Here is a 21,744-nt window from a genome sequence, read left to right as displayed (position 1 = left end):
TTCTTTCAAAATACAACTATTAGCAGGTGGGTGTTGGTGAAGTTTTATATTAAAAAGGGCTGTTATATTTGAAAAGGTTAGAAACTTCTAAGATAATACTTGTAAAAAGAATTTCAGTACACTACCTGCCATGTCCTAAACCAGAGTACTTGAGTCTATGGTTTCAAACTTTTAGAATTTACTTAGGCTTGTTTTGTGGTCTAACATAGTCCGTCCTGGAGAATGTTCCATGTACACTTGAAAAGAGTATACATTCTACTCTTGTGAGTAGAGCATTCTCTATATATATATGTTAAGTCTAATTTATTTATAGTGTTGTTCAAATGTTGTTCAAGGTCTCTATTACAGACCTTCTACATTGTTGTTCTATCCAAAGTGGCATACTGAAGTCTCCAATTATTACCGTAGAACTGTCTATTTCTCCCTTACATTCTGTCAAATTTTGCTTCGCATAGTTGGGGCTCCTTTGTTGGATACATATATGTTTACAATTGTTATTTGCAATTGTTATTACAATTGTTATCTTCTTTTTGTATTAAACCTTTTATTAATAAATAATGGCCTATGTCTCTTGTAAACTTTTTTGATTTAAAGTCTATTTTGCCTGATATTTAAGAGCCAACCCTGCTCTTTTTGTTATCATTTGCATGAAATATCATTTATTTGGGGTGAGGGAAATTCTTTTTTCTTTTTATTGATATAAAATTGGTACATAACATTATATAAGTTTCAGGTGTTTATTATGCTTCCACATCTGTATACACTACAAAGTGATCACACTAAAAATCTAGTTATCATCCATCACCACACAATTGACCCCTTTCACCATTTCACCCACCCCCAGACCCCTTCCTCTCTGGTAACCACCAATCTGTTCTCTGTATGAGTTTGTTTTTGTTGTCCTTTGTTTATTCATTTGTTTTTAGATGCCACATGAGTGAAATGATATAGTACAATATTTGTCTTTCTCCATCTGACTTGCATCACTTAACACAATACCCTTAAGGTCCATCCATATCGCTGTAAATGGCAAGATTTCAGCTGTTCTATGACTAAGTAGTATTCCATTTTATATATGAGTATATGTACTACATCTTCTTTATCCACTCATCTATGGATGCACACTTACATTGTTTCCATTATTTTGGCTATTGTAAATAATGCTGCAATAAACACAGGGATTTATGTATCTCTCCAAATCAGTGTTTTTGTATTCTTCAGACAAATACCCAGAAGTGGAGTTGCTGGGTTATATGGGTAACTGTTTGTTTGTTTGTTTGTTTTTCCAGGAATCTGCTCACTGTTTCTAGAGTGGCTGTACCCAGTTTACATTTCCATCAACAGTGTAATACGGTTCCCTTTTCTCCATATCCTCTCCAACACTTGTTATTTCTTGTCTTTTTGATAACAATCATTCTAACAGGTGTGAAGTGGTATCTCATTGTGGTTTTAATTTGCATTTGCCCAATAATTAATGATGCTGAATACCTTTTCATGTGCCTGTTGGCTATCTGCATGTCTTCTTTGGAAAATGTCTAATCAGATCTTCTGCCCATTTCTTAATTGCCTGTCTGTTTTCATGTTATTGAGTTGTGTGAGTTCTTTACTTATTTTGAGTATTAACCCCTTATCAGATGTAAGTTTTTCAAGTATCTTCTCCCATTCACTGGACTGCCTTCCCATCTGGTTGATGGTTTCCTTTGCCATGCAGAAATGTTTTATTTTTAGTTTGAAGTAATCCCATTTATTTATTTTTGGTTTTGCTTTCCTTGCCTTTCAAATCACATCCACAAAAACATTTCTAAGAGCAGTATCAAGGTGCTCATTGGCTGTTATTTTCTAGGAATTTTATGGTTTCAGGTTTTATATTATTTAATTTATTTTAAATTAATTTTTGCATATGGTATAAAACAGTGGTCTAGTTTCATTCTTTTCATGTGGCAGTCTAATTTTCCCAACACCATTCACTGAAGTGAGTGACCTTTCTCCATTGTATGTTCTTGGCTCCTTTGTTGTAAATTAATTGTCTATATATGTGTGGGTTTAATTCTGGGCTCTCAATTCTGTTCCATTGATCTGAGAATCTGTTTTATGCCAATACCATACTGTTTTGATTACTACAGATTTATAGTATAATTCAAAATAAACAAATGTGATTTGTTCTTCTTTGTTTTGTTCTTTTCTCAATATTGCTCTTCTTTCTCAAGATTGCTTCAGCTACTCAGCAACTTTTGTAATTTCATATAAATTTTAGAATTTTTGTTCTAGTTCTGTAAAAAATGGCATTGGAATTTTGTCAGGGATTGCCCTGAATCTGTACGTTGCTTTGCCTAACATTAACATTTTAACAATATTAATTCTTCCAATCAATGACCACAGAGTATCTTTCCAGTTATGTGTGTCTTCTCCAATTTATTTCATCAGTATCTTTTACTTTGCAGTGTATATATAGGTCTTATACCACCTTGGTTAAATTTATTCCCAGGTAATTTATCTTCTTTGACACAATTATGAATGGGATTGTTAATTTCTTTCTGATAGTTTGTTTTTAATGTATAGAAACACCACAGATTTCTATATATTGATTTTTGTATCTTGCTAACTCTAATGAATTCATTTGATACTTCTAGCAGTTCTTTGGTAGTTTTTTGGGTTTTCTACATATAGTATCATGTCTTCTGCCAATAATGACAGCTTTACTGCTTCCTTTCCAGTTCATATGCCTTTTCTTTTTCTTGCCTAACTGCTGATCTAAGATTTCCAATACTATGTTGAATAAAAGTGGAGAGAATGGGCATACTTGTCTTGTTCCTGATTGAGAAAAAGTTTTCATTTTTTCACCATTATTACGTTTGTCATGCTCTTTGTCTAGGTATTTTCTTTCTATACCCACTTTACTGTGTTGTGAGTTTAAATCATAAACATATACTGAATTTTGTCAGAAGCTTTCTGCATCTACAGAGATGATGACTTTTATCCTTCATTTTGTTAATATGGTATATCACATTGATTGATTTGCAGATGCTGGACCATTCCTGCTTCCCTGGAATAAATCCCATCTGATCATGATGCATAATCTTTTCACTGTATTATTGAATTAGATTTGCTAGTATTTGCTAAGGATTTCTGCATCTATGTTCATCAACAATGTTGGCCTGTAATTTTTTTTTTCCTAGTGTTCTTGTCTAGTTTTGGTATCAGGGTAGTGCTGGCTTCGAAAATGAATTTGGGCACATTCCCTCCCCTTCAACTTTTTGGAAGAGTTTGAGAATAGCTATTAAAATTTTCTTTGAATGTTTGGTAGAATTCATCAGGGAAACAATCTGGTCCTGGACTGTTGTTTTTTGGGAGTTTTTTAATTATTGATTCGATCCCCTTACTAGTAATCAGTGTATTTACATTTACTGTTTCTTTATGATTCAGACTTGGAAGACAATACTTTTCTAGGAATATATCCATTTCTTCTAGGATGTCCAATTTGTTGTCATACATGGAATATCTTTTTCCATCCTTTTACTTTCAATCTCTGTGTCTCTGTATCTAAAATGAGTCTCTTATAGACAGTATATAGATGGATCATGGGGTTTTTTAATCCAACCTGCTAATCTCTAGCTTTTAATAGAATTTAATCATTTACATCTAAAGTAACTGCTGATAAGGAAGGATTTACTTCCTCCATTTAGGAGTATGTTCTCTGTATGCTTTTGTTCCTCATATCCTCCATTACTACCTTTTCAAAAAAAATTAAGTAAATCCTACCTATAAGAGTTATTGGAGGCTTGATCTTCCCAGGCAAGTGATCACTTCTCTATTTCAATAGTTCCTAATGAATATTTCCTTCATGACTATGTCCCAAAATATTTAAAAGGAAGAGCCTACCCTTTCTGGCCATACAAGTAGTCTCAGGTTCTATCCCTATTTTCATCCTCTGAATTAACTGCACCTTAAACACATATTCACCACACAGTATTTACCATTCATACGTAAAGTTCATTATCATTGTCCATTCTCTGCCTACATGTGGTTTGGTTTAGGCAAGATCCTAGAATACTTAGGAAGGATCTCTTGCTTACTGGCAGACAAAGAAGAAAGAGAGTGAAAATGGCTTACATTGTAGGAGCGAGGATGCCTCTGCTTCCACTGCACCAGGAGCAGCTGGGCCACCACCAAGGTAGCAATGAGGATGAGGATCATTTCGGCATGCATGGCTTCGTGACCACGGTGCTTGGCATGCATGCGTGCATGCTCGACCCTGAAAGCCAAAGAGATGGGGTTAGCCAGGTCAGGGATGGCGTGGTGGTAAAGGGGCAGTGCTTCTCAGGGATATCCTACCAGTCCGTAGTTCAGACTACTTTTGTGCTTTGCAGCTGCAGGGCACTATGCAAATTAGGGGCTAGAAATACACGTGCCTTAGAAGACAGGCATTTTGGCATAGAATAGGGGTTCTGTGGGCCCTAATAACCAAGCTCAGCTATTGGGTTAAATATGGGTGGTCTGCTGCCTGCCTCCAAAGGCAGATACAGCTGATGCCTTTCCTATAACTGGAAAGAGATCCCAGGAGAGGCCTATGCCATTGCCAATTTCAGACCTACTTCAACCTGTCACTGGAAAGAAAAAGTAACCCAAAGAGAAGATTATAGCCATAAAGTCTCATACTCTTAGTCAATGATATTTATGAAACCAATAAAGGAGTAACACTGCATGTATGTACTAATTCCAGGGTTAAAGTTTTGCTTTTTTGTCTTACCCTCTGTCAGGACAGGGATCCTGAAGGCTAGTTACAGCCTGAAGAATTTGGATTGCTTTGACTTTATTGTAATTCAGGAGTAACTTCACCATTAACATCCACAGGTAAATAGCCTCCTCAAGGACTCAAAAACACTACAACTAGAAACTCTTATTTAATCTAAGGCCAGCATTCTCTTGTCCTGAGGATTGGCAGCAAGCTATTTCCTTGGCCAATAAAAGCAGAAAGCTTTCTCTAAGAACAGAGAATAGTTACTTCCACCACTCTGTGTCAAAAACCAACTCAGAGAGAAGAATGAAGAAGTTAGACAAAACTAAATACTAATGAAGCCTGTAGTTAGGAGCTTTTATACAAATTTTTCATATACGGGGGTATTAGGGAGGAAAGGAAAGAACAGTATAAATGGTAACTTCATGGAATTCCCAAGGCCAAGAAGAACCCGGTGGGATGAATTATAGATAAACATAAAGCAGAGCAAAAAAGTTAATTGTAGAATCTTGGTGGTGAGTGTAAGGGTGTTCACTGTGCACTTCTTTCTTCTGCAGACAATGTCAGGAAGCCAGCCAGCCAGAGCAGCTAAGGGTTCATTTTACATAAAACACTATCCTGGGTGGGAAAATCTGACAAAAAGATAATGGGTTAGAGTCAGAAACTTTAAGGTTTAGACACACTTCTGTGGCCTTGGCCAAGAAAATTAACATCTCTACATCACAACTTCTTCATCTGCCAAAAGGAGTCCATATCTTTTCTGCCTTCCTCATAGGGTTGCTGTGAGAATGAGCTAAACTAAAGGAGAGATAACACTTTAGTAACCTAAGGACTGTAGGGAGTTATAAAGATAACAAGAAATAATTTTCTTGTTCTCAGACAATATATAACTGAATGGGTGTGCACAACAATGAAAGAAAGGATCTAGAACAAAGACCAGAGAAGTCATCTATTTCACGTCCCCACTCAATGCAAAAATTATTTTTGATATCCTTTGTTTGAATACTTTCATTGGCTTGAGAATATATGCTTCTTAATGCAATCTAATCTGGAGGTGTGTCAGCAGTCTCTGGCACATTGTAGATACTCGTATGTGCTTATGTGAAGGAATAAAACTCCAATGCTTTAAGAGGCAGGAGGTACTCTACCTCTCAACATACCATGACTATTAAAGAAGTTTCTAATAATGAGATAAAATCTATCATCCTACAACTTCAATGCCTTGGACCTAAACCTATACCTGGAACAATAACGGACATATTCACTCCACTTTCCCAATGGTGCCCCTGCAATGATTTCTCATGATCTTATTTAAAAAAAACAAAAATAAAAACTATCCTGTTCCCAATACCATTTTCCTGGTCCTTTTATTTCTAGAGCTTTATTTGTTTATTTTTAGAGAGAGGGGAAGGGAAGAAGAGGAGAAAAACATCAATGTGTGGTTACCTCTCACACTCCCCCTACTAGGGACCTGGCCTGCAACCCAGGCCATGTGCCCTGACTGGGAATTGAACCAGAAATCCTTTGGTTCACAGGCGAGCACTCAGTCTACTGAGTCACACCAGCCAGGGCTAGAGCTTTTTTTTTTTTTTAATTGTTGTTCAATTACAAGTTCTAGAGCTTTTAAACACTATTCATATGACACAATATGAAGACCATTAGTCCTGGCTGCCTTTTTCTAAACATCATCTAGCTAAAGATTTTCTTATAATGTAGCATTTATAATATCCAGTGTGGCCTCAGCATAGTGGAGACCAATGGCTTTGTCCCTCCCTTAAGGCAGACGGCATAAATAGAAATCTATGAATATCTTCCAAATTATTTGAATTATTTCAGTAGCTTAGGTATACTACTGGTGCATATTAACCTTAAAGTCATCTAAAATCTCGCTGGGTTTATCGTATGAGTTCATATCTTTGCCATTCTATATTTTTACAATCTGTATTTTACAATCTGTAGTTTTAATCTTAAAGAAGGATTTTTTTCCTCATTATTACATTTTATTTGGTTGCTTTCAGCTCGTTGGTCAGCCATCTTGTGAAGTCTGTGGGGCAAGCACACTGAAACTCCTTTACTAATTAGAAATCACGACAGATATTTGTTGACCCCCTCTGGTTACACAGCGAGTTACTAGCAAGTTGAGAACAGAAGCACATCTCCCATTTTCTCAGTAAGAGCCCTCTGCCCTGTTTTGTGGATAATGACGATGATGTTAATAATGATAATCATCGTGAAAGCAGGTAACATTTACTGGAAGCTTATTACATGCCAGGCACTATTCAAAGAATTTCACATATATTAATCTTTACAACAACTCTATTAGGTATAGGCACTGTTTTGATCCCCATTTTACAAATGAAAAAAACTAAGGCAGTGAGAAATTAAGTAACTTGCCCACACATAGCTAGGAAATGGTAGAACTAGTATTCAAACCCAGGTGGATGGTTTGGCACAATTATGTATTTACTTCTCAGGACCGACGGAGTGACCCAGAAGTGACCCAGGTAGTGGAAAAAAGTCCCAAAAGACTTATCCTATTGGTCACGAGTCACTGCCTCCCATAGACAAGGAAGCAAAAAAGGGTTGATATACAACTCTGTTAGTTGGATTAACCTACGGTTCCCAGCCTGGGGGCCCACACTCACTTACCTCCATTGCTCCTCTGGGGAGAGGTGTGACATATCAACCTGTAGAAAGACACAACCAGAAAAATCCATTACTATCTTAGAACTGTCCCTGCACAAAGTAAGGCGCTCACACAGTCATCAATATCTTGAAGGAATTACTCCTATAATGGTCAAAGCTTCAAGTGTCACAGTCTCTATGAAGCTTTCCCCAGTACTCTAATCCTCAGTGATCTTTCCCTTCTGGAACCAACTGGTTACTTTGGCTCATGTCTATCACTAACTTTGTTTTGCATGTCTATGCTAGGCAATGAAGAGAAGAGAATGAACCTAATTCTCACAGCCTAGTGAAAAAGGTCAACATAAAAACAGAAAACTTTTTATTAGATGCTGAAGACTACCTATGGAAGAATAAAGAGGTGGCTTCTAATACAAACTGTGATGTGACAGATCAGTGAAAACTTCCTGGAGGAGATGTGAAATGTTATCCAGATAAGGAAATAAGAGAAATATGTTTCAGGAAAGGGGCTAACATGAATATGAAGTTACAAAACATACAAACAACTGAGTATGGCTATAGCAAAAAGTATAAATCTGGATTAATAGGAGTGAAGCTAAATAAAATATTCTGTCATATAATGCCATCTGACTCTAAATGGCCCCCATGATAGCAGGCAGAACATTATACTAGAGTGAACTAAGCTTTAGTAACAGCTCTGCTTTTAACTAGCAGTATGGCCTTCCAACCTCAAATTCTGATTCTACTCGTCAGCCTTGTCCTTTCAGATCAGAGTTTCTCAACCTCAGCACTACTGATGTGTTGGGCTGGTTAACTCGCTGTTTGCGGGGTAGGGAGGATGTTTAGCAGCATCCCTAACCTCTACCCACTAGATGCCTGTAAGCTTCCAAACAGATGAAACAACCAAATGTCTACAGATATTGTCAAATGTCCTCTGGGGAACAAAAATTGCCCCCTGTTGAAAACCACTGCTCTAGAATAGTACTGAACTCTTTTCAGTTCGGGACTCAAGTATTCTGTAGCCATATAAAAGCGTACCCAAGTCTCAGTACATTAAGTCATGCAATACATCCTCATATTGAACTGAGATGAAAATGTTCTTTGATGTAGAGAAGAGAGACGAGGCCTCAGACAAGGATCACTCAAATGAATCAATCAGCAAATACTCCCTTAGTACTTATGATGTTCAACATCCATTCCCACTGTTCTTATAACTTCAGAAAAGTACCTGAAGTGGAATGTTGGAAATACAATGGGCAGAACTTCATTCCACTATCAAACTAGCACATATTTACCGGGCATTATTTATGTGTATGTAGTGAAAATGCCCAACTCTATGTAGGGCTTTCTAGTTTCTACATATGCCAGCTAAGTAAAAAGGAAGAAGGAAGGGAAGAAGGAAGGGAGGGAGGAACAGTAACCCAATACTTCGCAAAGCCATGGGGTAATGAAGACAATCATCCTTCTCCCTTTTCCTGCTTCACGCATTACCTCACACATTCAGAATGGTAGAAGGGGCAGAGACATAGTTTGCACAGGTTCCACAACCACAGTGTGGCAATTAAGAATCTGGGGGGGGTCTTGGCCAGATGGCTCAGTTGGCTGGAGCGTTGGCCCATGCACCAAAAACGTTGCAGGTTCAATTCCCAGTCAGGGCACATACCTAGACTGCAAGTTTGATCCCTGGTAGGGGTGCATGCGGGAGGCAACCAATCAATGTTGCTCTCTCACACCAATGTACACCTCTTTCCTCACCCCACCTCTCTCTAAAATCAATAAAAACATATCATGAAGTGAGGATTAAAAAAAAAAAAAAAAAGAATCCAGAGAGGAAGGACTTCCAGTCAGGATGGCAGGGTAGGCCCTGACTGGTGTGACTCAGTTGGTTGGGTGTCATCTCGCAAAGTGAAAGGTCGCCAGTTCAATTCTCAGTCAGGGCACATGCCTGGGTTGCAGGTTTGGTCCCAGTCAGGGTGTGTACGAGAGGCAACCAATCTACGTCTCTTTCACATCAATGTTTCTCTCCCTTTCTCACTCCCTTTCTCTCTCTCTAAAAATAAATAAAATCTTAAAAAAAAAAGATGGCAGAATAAGTAAATGCTGTGCTCACCTTCTCCCACAACCACATCAAAATTGCAACCAAATTACAGAACAGGCATCACTGAGAACCATCTGAACACAACTCCCACAACTTAGAATATCAAGAAGCCATGTCAAGACTGGCAGGAAAGGTGGAGACATGCAACACGCAGGTCCCACATGCATGGTGTGGCAGCTAAGAAATGGGAGTATCTTTTGGCTGCCGAGGTTCCCCCTGAGTGAGGGGTCCCAGCCTCACACTAGGCTCCCCAGCTGAGGACTCCACTGCTGGGAAAAGAAGTGCCCATAATATTTGGCTGTGAAAACAAGTGGAAATGGCAGGTGACAGGGGTGACAGGAGTAGGGGGGTGGGAGGAACTGCTAGAAACCTAGGCGCTTCAGGTCTTAAAGGAACCATGCAGATCACTCACTCAAAATCACTCACCCTGAGCTCCAGAGCTGGGGCAGCAGCTCAGAAAGCACCAGGGACACAGGGGAGAAGCTGAATTGACTAGTTTCAAGGAAAGGGCTAGAAGGGCAGCAGTCAGGGCAGTCTTTCCCAGACGAAAGTGCTGGAAGACACCACTGTTCCTTTGTTGAGCCCTCTCCCTACCTAGGCAGCAGGCACATGCAGGCACAAAGTTGGAATATCCCCATTAAATTGGCTAATACCATTCACCACGGTGAATTCCCTGAGATCCCAGGCCCAACCAACTCACTCATCAGGCTGGAACCTCTTTCAACAACTAGTCCACACGAGCAGCCTTCCTCAGCTAGCACTAAAGATTTTCCTAAAATCTTTCAAAGGTCCACAAAGCCCACAAAAACAACAGATGGGTTCAGAGTGTACCATACCTCTTATTAAATGGTCACAAACCTGGTACCAGCTGCAGCCAGCCTTGGCTCACACCCTAGCCTCTCCCAGGTGCCTTCAAGCCCAGCAAAGGGAGCAGCTGACCTTGGCCCGTATCAGAGTCCCTCCCAAAGGCCCCAGAACCAACATACGTGGTGGCCAGCTTCAGACCACATTAGAGCACAACCCAATCAGCTCCACAAAGGACATAACCAAAGGGTGGACTCACCAGAAGACACCACAGCTCCACTAAGCAAATCCAGCTTCATGAAGTCAGCCCCCTGCACAACAACTCATCCTCAGCAGTCATGGCCATTCCTCACAGCCAGTCAGCCTGAGAGTCAATCTTACCCACTGACGTGCCAACAGCAATCAAGATTCAACTACAACAGGAGGGCACAGACAATCCACACAAGGGATACCCCCAGAGCACCCAGCTCAAGTGACCAGGGAGACTGAGCCACAGGACCCCATAGGACACCTACATCATTATCACCCAAAGTCCAAAGTTTACCTTAGAGTTCACTATTGATGATGTACTTTCTATGGATTTGGCCAAATGTATAACGGCACGTACCAATCATTAGACCATCACAGAGTAGTTTCACTGCCCTAGAAATTCTCTGTGCTTGGCTTATTTTATCCCTCCATCTCTCCTAACCCCTATTAACCTCTGATCTTTTTACTGTCTCCGTAATTTTGCCTTTTCCAGAATGTCAAATAGTTGAACTCAGAAAGCATGTAGCCTTTTCACACTGGCTTTCACTTAAAACACGTATTTAAGGCCCTGGCTGGGTAGCTCAGTTGGCTAGAACATCATCCTGATATGCCAAGATTGCAGGTTTGGTCCCCAGTCAGGGCACATATAAGAATCAACCAATGCATGCATAAATAAGTGGAACAACAAATCCTCACCAGCATTTGGTGCTGGCAGTGTTCTGGGTTTTGGCCATTTTAATAGATGTGTGTGGTTATGTTACTGTTGTTTATAATATGGAACATCTCATCATGTGCTTTTTGACAGCTGTATACCTTCTTTGGTCACCTGTGTTAAGACCTTTAGCCACTCTTTAATTAGGATCTTATTATTAAGTTTTAAGAGTTCTTTGTATATTTTGGACAACAATCCTTTATCCCAGTAATTTTCAACTGGTGTGCCACAAGAATTTTTAAAACACGCAATCAGGGGCACTGACCTCTTTTCCCTTAGATTGTGAAATTAAAAAAAAAAATGACAATAGCCAACACAATAGCCATCCGATGCGAGTGAATCGTATTTATATCTATTTTTTTGTCAAGTCATCAAAAATATATTTTTGGTATGCCACAGAATTTAATTAGTTTAAACCCTGTACTTGTTGCACTTTGACGAGAAAAAAATATTTCAGCACTGGGCACTTGCTTGGGACCCATTACACTTGCTAGAACTTGTGTGAGTCACAATGCTGCCCTGCAAAAGAAAATGTTTCATCACTCATCACTTGCTCAGTATCTGTTGGTTTCGATACCTGTCACGAGGTCCAAAATGAGTTAACAATGAGTACCAAGGTACCCACTACATACATTAAGGATTGTTATGTCTTCTTGGAGAACTGACTTTAATAATGCCCTTCTTGAGCCCTAATAACTTTCCTTGCTCTGAAGTTTGCTTTGTCTGAAATGACTCTAGCTACTCCTGTTCTTTCTCTGATTAATGTTAGCATGACATATCTTTCATTCATTTACTTTTAATCTGTATGTGTCCTTTTATTTCAAATGGGTTTGTTATAGACAACATAGTTGGGTCTTGGTATTTTATCTACTCTCACAATCTCTGTCTTTTAATTGGTGCATTTAGACAATTGATATTCAAAGTAATTATTGATATAGTTGGATTAATATCTACTATATTTGTTACTGTATTCTATTTGTTGCCCTTATTCTTGCTATTTTTGTCTTCCAATCTTTTTCTGCCTTTTGAGAGTATAAATGAGAAACTTACATGATTATATTTTCTCTCCTTTCTTAGTTTATCAGTTATACTTTTAATTTTACTTCTTTTAGTAGTTGCCCTAGAGTGTGCTGCATACATTTACAACTGATCAAGTTCACTTTCAAATAATACCATACCACATCACAGGCAGTGTGAGTACCTTATAATAACAAAGTAATCCTGAGTCTGCCCTCTCATACCTTGTATCATCACTGTCATTCATTTCGCTTACCCATATGCATACACATACACATACACAAACACCCTATGTAAGTATACATAGCTGAATACAGTGTTGGTATTACTTTGGAAAAAAAACTGCTATCTGTTAGATCAATTAAGATCAATCAAGTAAGTAAAACAAAAGAGCACCTACAGAAATTCTATAGCTTACATTATATTTAATGGTAAAGATTGAATGCTTTCCCACTAAGATCAGAAACAATGCCAGGACATCCTCTCTCACAACTACTATTCAACGTCATACTGAAGTTTTCAGCCAGCATAATAAGGCAATAAAAGGAGATAAAAGGCACATAGACTGGAAAGAAAGAAAATAGTCCCTATTTGTAGATGACATGACAGTCTACACAGAAAATCCCAAAGAATCTACCAAAAAAAAAAAAATCCCAGAACTAATAAGAGTTCAGCAAGGTGTGAGAATATAATATAAACACACACAAAAAAGTGTACTTCTATATACTAGCGATCAACATGTGGAAATCAGAAATACAATAAAATTTACAATCACTCATAAAAAAAGAATAAGTAAAACATGTTGATTATTTCTTCTCCACTACTCTTCCTTTCTTTATGTAGATCTGAGTTTCTTACCTCTATCAATTTCCTTCTTTCTAAAGAACATCTTTTAACATTTCTTGCAAGGCAGGTCTACTGGCATCAAATTGCCCCAGTTTTTTTTGCCTTTATTTCTCCATCTCTTTTGAAGGATAATTTCACAGGGTACAGATTTCTAGGATAATGAGGGTTTTTCTTTCAACACTTTAAACATTTCATTCCACTCTTTTTGCTTATATTTTCTGAGGAGAAGTTAAATGTAATTCTTATCTTTGATCCTCTATAGGTAAGGTGTTTTTTCCTCTGGCTTCTTTCAACATTTTTTTTATCTTTGATTTTCTACAGTTTGAAAAATGATCATGCCTAGGTATAGTTATGGTTATTTTTGTTGTTGTTTTGTTTAGCATTTATTTGCTTGGTGTTTTCTGAGCTTCCTAGATCTGTGGTTTGGTGTTTGACATTAATTAGGGGAAATTCTCAGTCATTTCTAATATTTCTTCTGGTATTTCCATGATGTGTATGTCTTAGTCTATTCAGGCTGCTATAACAAAAATACCATAGACTATGTGACTTTAATTAACAACAAATATTCATTTCTCACATTTCTGGAGGGTGGTAAGTCCAGGATCATGGTGCCAGCAAATTTTGCATTTAGTGGAGCTTGCTGGTTCACAGCCAGCCAACTTTTTGGTGTGTCCTCACATGGTGGAAGGGGCTAGGGAGCTCTCTGGAGCCACTTTTACAAGGGCAGAAATCCCAATTATGAGGGCACTACCTTCATGATCTAATCACCTCCCAAAGGCCCCACTGTGGAGGAGAGAGTTTCAAGGTATGACCAATGTCTGAACCATGAACTGGACCCAGGCCAGAACAAAGATATATTTTCAGTCCAGGCACCGTTCCCTGAGTCTGTGTGTGCCAACCACCTCCTACTAGTTGGGGGTTAGGATATAAATTTGAGGGGCACACAAACAACAATATACAAATTTTGTAGTTGTCCCACAGTTCTTGGATATCCTGTTCTTTTTTTTTTCTAGTCCTTTCTCTCTTTACTTTTCACTTTTACAGGATTCTGTTGAGATATCCTCAAACTCAAGAGATTCTTTTCCTCATCTGTGTCCAGTCTACTGAGAAGCCTCACCAAGGGCATTCTTTATTTGTTACAGAGTTTTCAATCTCTAGTGCTTCTTTTTGGTTATTTCGTAGAATTTCCATCTCTGCTTACAATGCCCATTTGTTCTTGCACACTGTCTACTTTACCCATTAGAACCCTTAACACATTCATCATAGTTGTCTTAAATTCCCAGTCCAATAATTCCAAAGTGGAGACTGCCAAGCTTCTTACATGTTATATCAGAACACTTTGTGCACTTTTTTATTGGGTTACTTATATTTCTATTGTTGATTATGAAAGTTCTTTATTCCCTTATCTGACATATGACTTGCAAATATTTTCTGCCATTCTGTGGGCTGTCTCTTTACTTTCTTGTGGTATGCCTTTGCAACACAAAAAAAGATTATTTTAATGAAGTCCAACTTATTTTTTTCTGCCAAAAATGAGTCTAATTCTGATGCTTGATCTGTCTCATCAAACTGTATTTATTGGCTTTTGGTAGTTATAATTTTTCCTGACAGCTGGGCAAGATATACCAGGTAGAAGGAACTGCTATAAAATAGGCCTTCAGTAATGTGATGGCAAGATGTGGGAGGAGGGTAAGTACTCTATAGTCTAATGATTGGGTTTCAGTCTTTTAGCGTGTCGGTGTCAACTTCATTTCATTAAGTGCTTCTCAGTCCCTCAGCCACCCTCTTAGATGAGACATGATGGCTCGAATGAGCTAGAGTCAGTATTTCCCTTCTCTCACAAGAGAGGCTAGAGCTGGCTAAAGTTGTATATTTCCCTTCCCCTAGGTGAGTTAGGCTCTGATCTCTGATAAAACCCCAGCAGGTGAGGCTATGGTTAAATAGTTTCTCCTGATAGCTGACCTTATTAAGAATAACAGAATGCCCTGTAGTAATTTTAAATGGTTCCTTTACTTCAGGTCAGAAACACAAGGGGATTTTTCTCAATACTCAGTGTAAAAACTTGATAGATATCCAAGAGGTAAAGCCCACAAAATTATAATGGGTCCTCAATGACTGAGTTCCCCTGGAGTTTTCAGCTCTCAGTACTGTCCACACTGAGCCTCCAGCAATTCGTCAATTACAGTCCAGGTTTCCCTACTCCAGCACTGGTTCCCACAGAGGTTTCTGCTCCTTTAAATTCTGATTCTCTGTATTTGCCTGTTGGCCTCTCCAATTATCAGGGCAGCAGTTTGTCCTGTGACCTCACTTTTCTTACAGATCTAAAAAGAACTATTGATTTTCAGTTTATTCAGCCTGTTAGAACAAAGTGGAAACTTCCAAGCTTCTTGCATGTCATATCAGAACCTGTCCTCTACCTTTTTATTGGGTTATTTATATTTTTATTGTTAAATTTTAAGAGTTATTTATTCCCCTGTCTGATATGACTTGGAAATATTTTCATTCTGTGAGTTGTCTTTTCACTTTCTTGGTGGTATCCTTCGTAACACAAAAGTTTTTCATTTTGATTAAGTCTAACTTTTTTTTTCTTTTATTGCTTGTGCTTCTGGTATCATATCTATGAAACCATTGCCCAATCTGGTCATGATTTATGACTGTTTTCTTCTAATAGTTTTATAGCTTTAATTATTACATTTAGGTTACTGATCCATTTTGAGTTAATTTTTGTATATGTTATGGTCTAACTTCATTCTTTTGCATATGATTATCTACTTGTCTCAGCATCATTTGTTGAAAAGACTATTCATTTCCCATGCGTACCTGATTTTTCATAACTGGCTCTCAACTCTAAGATGGTACATTACCCTTGTTTTCCACATCATTTTCTTTTTTTAAAAATATATTTATTGGTTATGCTATTACAGTTGTCCTATTTCCCCCCCTTCACTCCACTCCATCCTGCCTACCCCCTCCCTCCCACATTCCCCCCTATAGTTCATGTCCATGGGTCATACTTACAAGTTCTTTGGCTTCTACATTTCCTATACTATTCTTACCCTCCCCTATTTTCTACCTACCATCTTTGCTACTTATTCTCTGTACCTTCCCCCCCTCCCCCTCCCCTCCCCCTATCTACATCATTTTCTTGAACGCCCACACAGCCCTATAAATTTTAGTGACAGACCCTCAGAAAAGACAAAAATAAAAGATTAGCTGGAAAACTGTATATAATACAATCAATCAATCAATCAAGTAGGCAAACCTTTGAAGCTATTTGTAAAGTTTGATTCATTTACTCAATTCCGACTTAAGGTATTCCTATTCTAAAAAAAATAAATTAGGCTGTTTTAAAAGCATGCATTTAACTCAGCCCAGGGAGCACAATCATTTCCATTTTACAGAAGGCACAATTGAGATATAAAGGCAAGAAATGACTCATTGAAGATTGGTTATTGGGGACAGAGACAGGAGTGGGAGGGAGAGGGTCACAGACTTATGGAAAAAATCAGTCAGGACATAGGGCCTCAAATGGTCAAGCTAATGATTAGTTACAAGGTCCTTCTAGGGCCACATTATGACTTTCGTGAGGCCTAGGTATTTTTGCTTTTGTGGGCTGCTTCCTCCATTAACAAACATATTAAAATATATTGTACTGTATTATGACTGTATTGGTATCAAGATGTGTAAACCAGGCTGGATTATATCTATTTATTTTTTTCTGATTAAAAGAAATTAAGACATTTTTGTGGATCTCTGGGCACTGTACCTAACAAATAAGTTAGCACTGGGTCTGTCTCCCCAAGCTGCCAAGTCACTTTGCTCTGTGGCTTCTAAGATTCTCTTCCCGACTGGGACTACCTGATCAAGCAGCATGTGGTTTAGGCTCACACTAAATCTCATACTGCCTAAATCCACACACACAAAAAATGGTAACCTTGACCTACTCACACAAGCACTATAAAGGCATTAGGCAATCATTTGACGATAATGTATATTCTGTGTTCACGAAGGGTCTAGATACATTCATAAATGATCAAACCCAAACAAAGAAACACATATGTGACTGGAATCTTGATGGTAGCCAATAAATATTTGCTTGTTCATTCATTCATTCATTCATTCATTCAATCAATCACAAGACAAGCATAAAACAAAGTCTCTTTCTTTATAAAATTTAAACTTGCATTCTAATGTAAAAGACAAATATGTAAATAAGAATATATTTATATACATTAAATAATTTCCAGTAGCAATGTTATCAAGGAAAATAAAGCTGAATAAGAGAAGAAAGAGTAAAACATAAGTCTGTTTTGTTGCTACATGTAGACACTTGGTTTCCCCAAAAAGTTTCTCCAACAACAGAACATGCTGGGCAGATTTAACAGTGAAAATTAGCCCATGTGTGGTATGTCTTAATTACTTGAGTTTTATCTCATTGTCATTTTCACCCCAGGACAACAATTACCTTTCTCAGTGAAAAGAAACAGCTGTAGGTCCTAATCTGGCATAGCTATTATTGATATTTGTTTTATTTCAAAGAACAGGGCACTTCCCTCTATGCCTCTGTTTCCCCACATATAATATGGGGGAGGTTGGCTTAGGTGGTTTTCAAAGTCCCTTAAAGCTAAAATGTTACAGTAATTCACACCAAATCTATCTAACTCCAAAGCTTTGGAGTCAGCTATAACACTTGGCTTTCCAGACTCCCACAGTTTCCTTAGTTACCACAGAAGTAAAAGTAAAATGCCTTCAGTGTGATGAGGTGTGATATAACAGGATGTGACCAAATTAAATCAATGAAAATGTACCAAGTGACTACCATATTCACGCATCAGGAATGACCATCACTCAAGGGATGGCCTCTTGCTCTGGCTCCAAGTACCTGCTAACTACAAAGGGACCTAAACTCTGGAACCCCATCCACCAGGGCAACCTGGCATTTCAGAGGTCTCAACTGATTCCTCCTAAACTTAAAGACTAATCACCTATGCAGCTAGAGACTGCATTCTTTCACAAAATATTAAAGATGATTAAGCCCAACCTTTGCCCTTGAGGTATTCACAGGCCAGGGTGAGTGGAACAGACTATTTATTTTTTTAAACATAATATAATATGATAAGGATAATCACTGACACAACAAAATGCTGTGTAAGCGCAGAGAAGGGAAACATTAGCTAGCTCCTAAACCTCGTATGAATACAGCACAACAACCAAGCTGGCTGCTGCTCTCTCGTGGGCACAGATACTGTGGTCTGCTGGGTGATGAGATTAAGCAGTAAAGCCCATAGGTTCGCAGCCTACCCATATTTGTGGCTCCCCATTCTCCTCTCGTTCACATTTTTCTCCAACTTCTTAGCCTTGCCAAGAATTCAAGACCAATAAATCAAAGTGGAACTGCCTCACTTTCCAGACCTCATAAATCACTTGGGGATCATGCTCAGCCAAACTGAAAGGCCTAACATAGACGGCACACTGTAGGCAGCGAAGTGAAAGTCGATGCTGGCTGTAATAACTGCCATCGCTGCTGTCTGCCCTCCACACCCACCCCTCCTACCATCAAAAGCAAGCACATCCTCCAAGCCAGCTGGGCTGGAAGGCTTTTTAAATGAAACTTTTCAACTACATACAAAAGTACAAGAAATAATGACCTCTCTCCCATTCAACAATTATCAAACTGGGGGCACCTAACATTTCCTTCTTTGGTTCTTCAATTCCTATCCTACCAAATTTGTTACTCTTCAGACTGGCTCCCCCCCAACCCTGCCCGGCCCTCTTCTCTCACTCTTTACTACATGCAGTCCAGCTTCCCATACACTCTACATTTTTCTTCCCATCCTTAAAGACCCAACCCAGATGTCACCTCCTCCAGAAACTCTTCCAGAACTATCCGTTCTATGAACTCCTAAAGCCTTTACAGTTTGGGCTATTTATGTGCTGATCACATCTACCCACCTATAAAATCTCCCCTGAATTTTTCATCGCCACACCTCCTTAGTACAGACTTTATCCTTGCTCTCTCCTATATTATTTCAGAGACTTTCAAGGTGACTCTCTGACTCTGATCTTGCCAGAACAGATTCATAACACAGGAGCAGCCACAGTGATCTTTATAACACACACATCTGACTGCTACTTTGCCAAATTCTGGTAACTTTCTATTGCCTTCAGCTTAAAGTCCAAACTCCTGTGCATGACACACAAGGTACTTCATAAACTGGTTCAACTAGCTACTTATCTCGCCACTCTCCACCAAAAAATGGCTTATACTCCAGCCACACTGCACCGCCTACCATTCTAATGTGTTCCTTTTTATCCCTCGATGCTTCTACTGAAGGCTGCTACTGTCCTCTCTCTCTAGAATTCTTTCCTCACCTCCTGTCTAGTTCAATTCTGTTCACGCTAAGATACAGCTTAAGCCCTGGCTGGTGTGGCTCAGTGGATTGAGCACCAGCTGGTATATCGAAAGGTCACTGGTTCGTTCTCGGTCAAGGCACATGCCTGGGTTGAGGGCCAGGTTCCCAGTTGGGGGATCCGCGAGAGGCAACCACACACTGATGTTTCTCTCACACATAAGAGAACGACAGAACTCCTCAGCAGGCTACACAATGCCCTCCACAAGAGCATTGAAAGTGAGCTCTTGTGACCACACCAGGCCACAGTTTGACCTGACTACCTTTCCAATTTTACTTTCCTCTGTCCCCCCACTCCTCTGTCACTTAACAAATGCTCCTCTGTACTGTGTATAATATACCAGAAAGTACATGCACTTTGGAATTAAATAAATCTGGAAGCCCTACTTACCTGGGTTAAGGCAAGTCTTCCCTGCCTCTTTAATCCCTTCTCCATTTCAGTCCCCAGAGTGATCTTTCTAAAATGCAAACCTGATCCGTGTCACTCGGCTAAGTGCTTAAAGCTCTTCCATAGTTAATCATCCATCACACATAAAAATCCAGACTCCTTAGCACAGCACATAAGGCCTTATATGATCTTGCGCCTGTCTCCCTTTCCAGTCTCTACTTTCTGATTACCCCCCACCTTCTACTCTGATGCTCCAGTAACTCTAAACTGCACACAATTCTCTGGCAGTGCCATTCTCTCCCTGCCACCTCCCACATGTTGCTACTTCTGTCTAGAGTACCCTTCCCTTACTTCTTTGGTTGGTTACTTTCTAGTCATCTTTCACACCAGCTAAAGTACCACTTCTGGGGAGCCTTTCCTGATTCCTTGCCCCTCACACCCACACTTCACATTTTCTGTGCTCCCAGAGGTTTCTGTGCTTCTATTACAGCAGTTGTTACATCTGTTTATTTGACTAACTCTTCCACTAGACTATGAGCAGCCTGAGGACAGGGCCTATGTCTTCATTATCCTTCACAGCTACAATAGTGCCTTGTTCAGAGTATGTTTGATGAATGAACAGAATTCTCCCCCCATATACATGAGCCTGGCATAACAAATAACTTTATTAATATTTAAAGCTGATAACATTGTGACTCAGAGTGCTGTACCTCAAGTAACAGCTGTGTGGTAGAACTAGGATAAAAAGCCAGATCTTCAGAGTCCCAGACCAATGTCTAAACTAAGTCCGTATTTCCACTTACCTAACTAACACCACCACTTAGATGTTTAAATAGCATTTCACACTTAATGTGTCCAAATAGAATGTTTCACATTTCCTCCCTCATCCCTCCAAATTTCTTCGCTGGTCATTCCTGTTTCAGCACAAGATACTATCAATCATGGTGTTGCCAATTATCAAGTCAGAGCAAAACAAACCCAAAAAACCTTGGAAGTCAAGCTCAATTATTTTCTTTCCCTTACATACCAAATCCAATTCACCTTCAAGTAAGTCCTGTAGGCTCTACTTTAAAACAATCTAAATTCATCCACTTTTCTCCAAGGTCTCCTCTGCCACCCCTCCCCCATACCCACCTCTCACTCTAACACCATTTCTCATCTGGACTACTCTGACAGTCTCCTAATTGCTCTCCTTGAACTCCCCCTCAACCCCCGCCCAATTCAATCTCCTGAAAGCAGCCAGAAAGATCTTTTTAAAAATGTGAATCAGCTCACTTAACTTCCATTTTTAAAACCATCCAAATTTTTTTCATTGGACTGTCAATAAAATTCAGTATGTTTAGCAGCATCTATAAATCCCAAACTCTCTGCCAAACTCCCTGACCTCATATGGTACTATTGTTCCCTTGCTACCCTTCTTTTTGTCCCAAAACATGCTTAGCTCATTAGCACCAACTTGAACTTGCTTCTCCCTCCACCTGATACATGTCTGCTCCTAAATCTTCAAACTGCTAAGTCTTCATTATTCAGGTCTTGGTTCAAATATCATCTCCTCAGAGACCTTCCATAACCACCCTATTTAAAGTAGTACCTTGTTCTCTACCACATCACCCTACTTTCCTCAAAGCACCTATCACCATTTGGAGTTATCTTGTTACTTATTTGTTATCTGGATTCACCCATTAGAAAGTAACTTCACAAGAGCAAAGACCTAGGATGTCTTGTTCATTGCTGAATTACTGGGCCCTTGAAAAATGCCTGTATACGTAAGTCACAAATATTTCAAGAATAAACAATACAGGTTACACACTTAATAAATGTTTGATGAGCCCTGCTCGGGTG

General features: G+C 39.1%; 1 protein-coding gene across 1 annotated transcript in view; it reads right to left on the bottom strand.

Annotated features, from left to right (window-relative positions):
* The window catches only part of RNF121 (ring finger protein 121), a 76,309-nt gene that overhangs the window by 43,410 nt on the left and 11,155 nt on the right, over window positions 1-21,744 (bottom strand). Inside the window, exons 2-3 of the mRNA XM_024572558.4 lie at window positions 7,385-7,422; window positions 4,111-4,252 (exon numbers count right to left, since the gene is read on the bottom strand). Coding sequence (XP_024428326.1) covers window positions 4,111-4,252; window positions 7,385-7,422 — 180 coding nt within the window. The remainder of the gene's footprint in view (window positions 1-4,110; window positions 4,253-7,384; window positions 7,423-21,744) is intronic.

Source organism: Desmodus rotundus, chromosome 5, assembly GCF_022682495.2.
Source record: "Desmodus rotundus isolate HL8 chromosome 5, HLdesRot8A.1, whole genome shotgun sequence".
NCBI lineage: Eukaryota > Metazoa > Chordata > Mammalia > Chiroptera > Phyllostomidae > Desmodus > Desmodus rotundus.
This window is presented reverse-complemented; position numbering and strand designations above follow the sequence as displayed.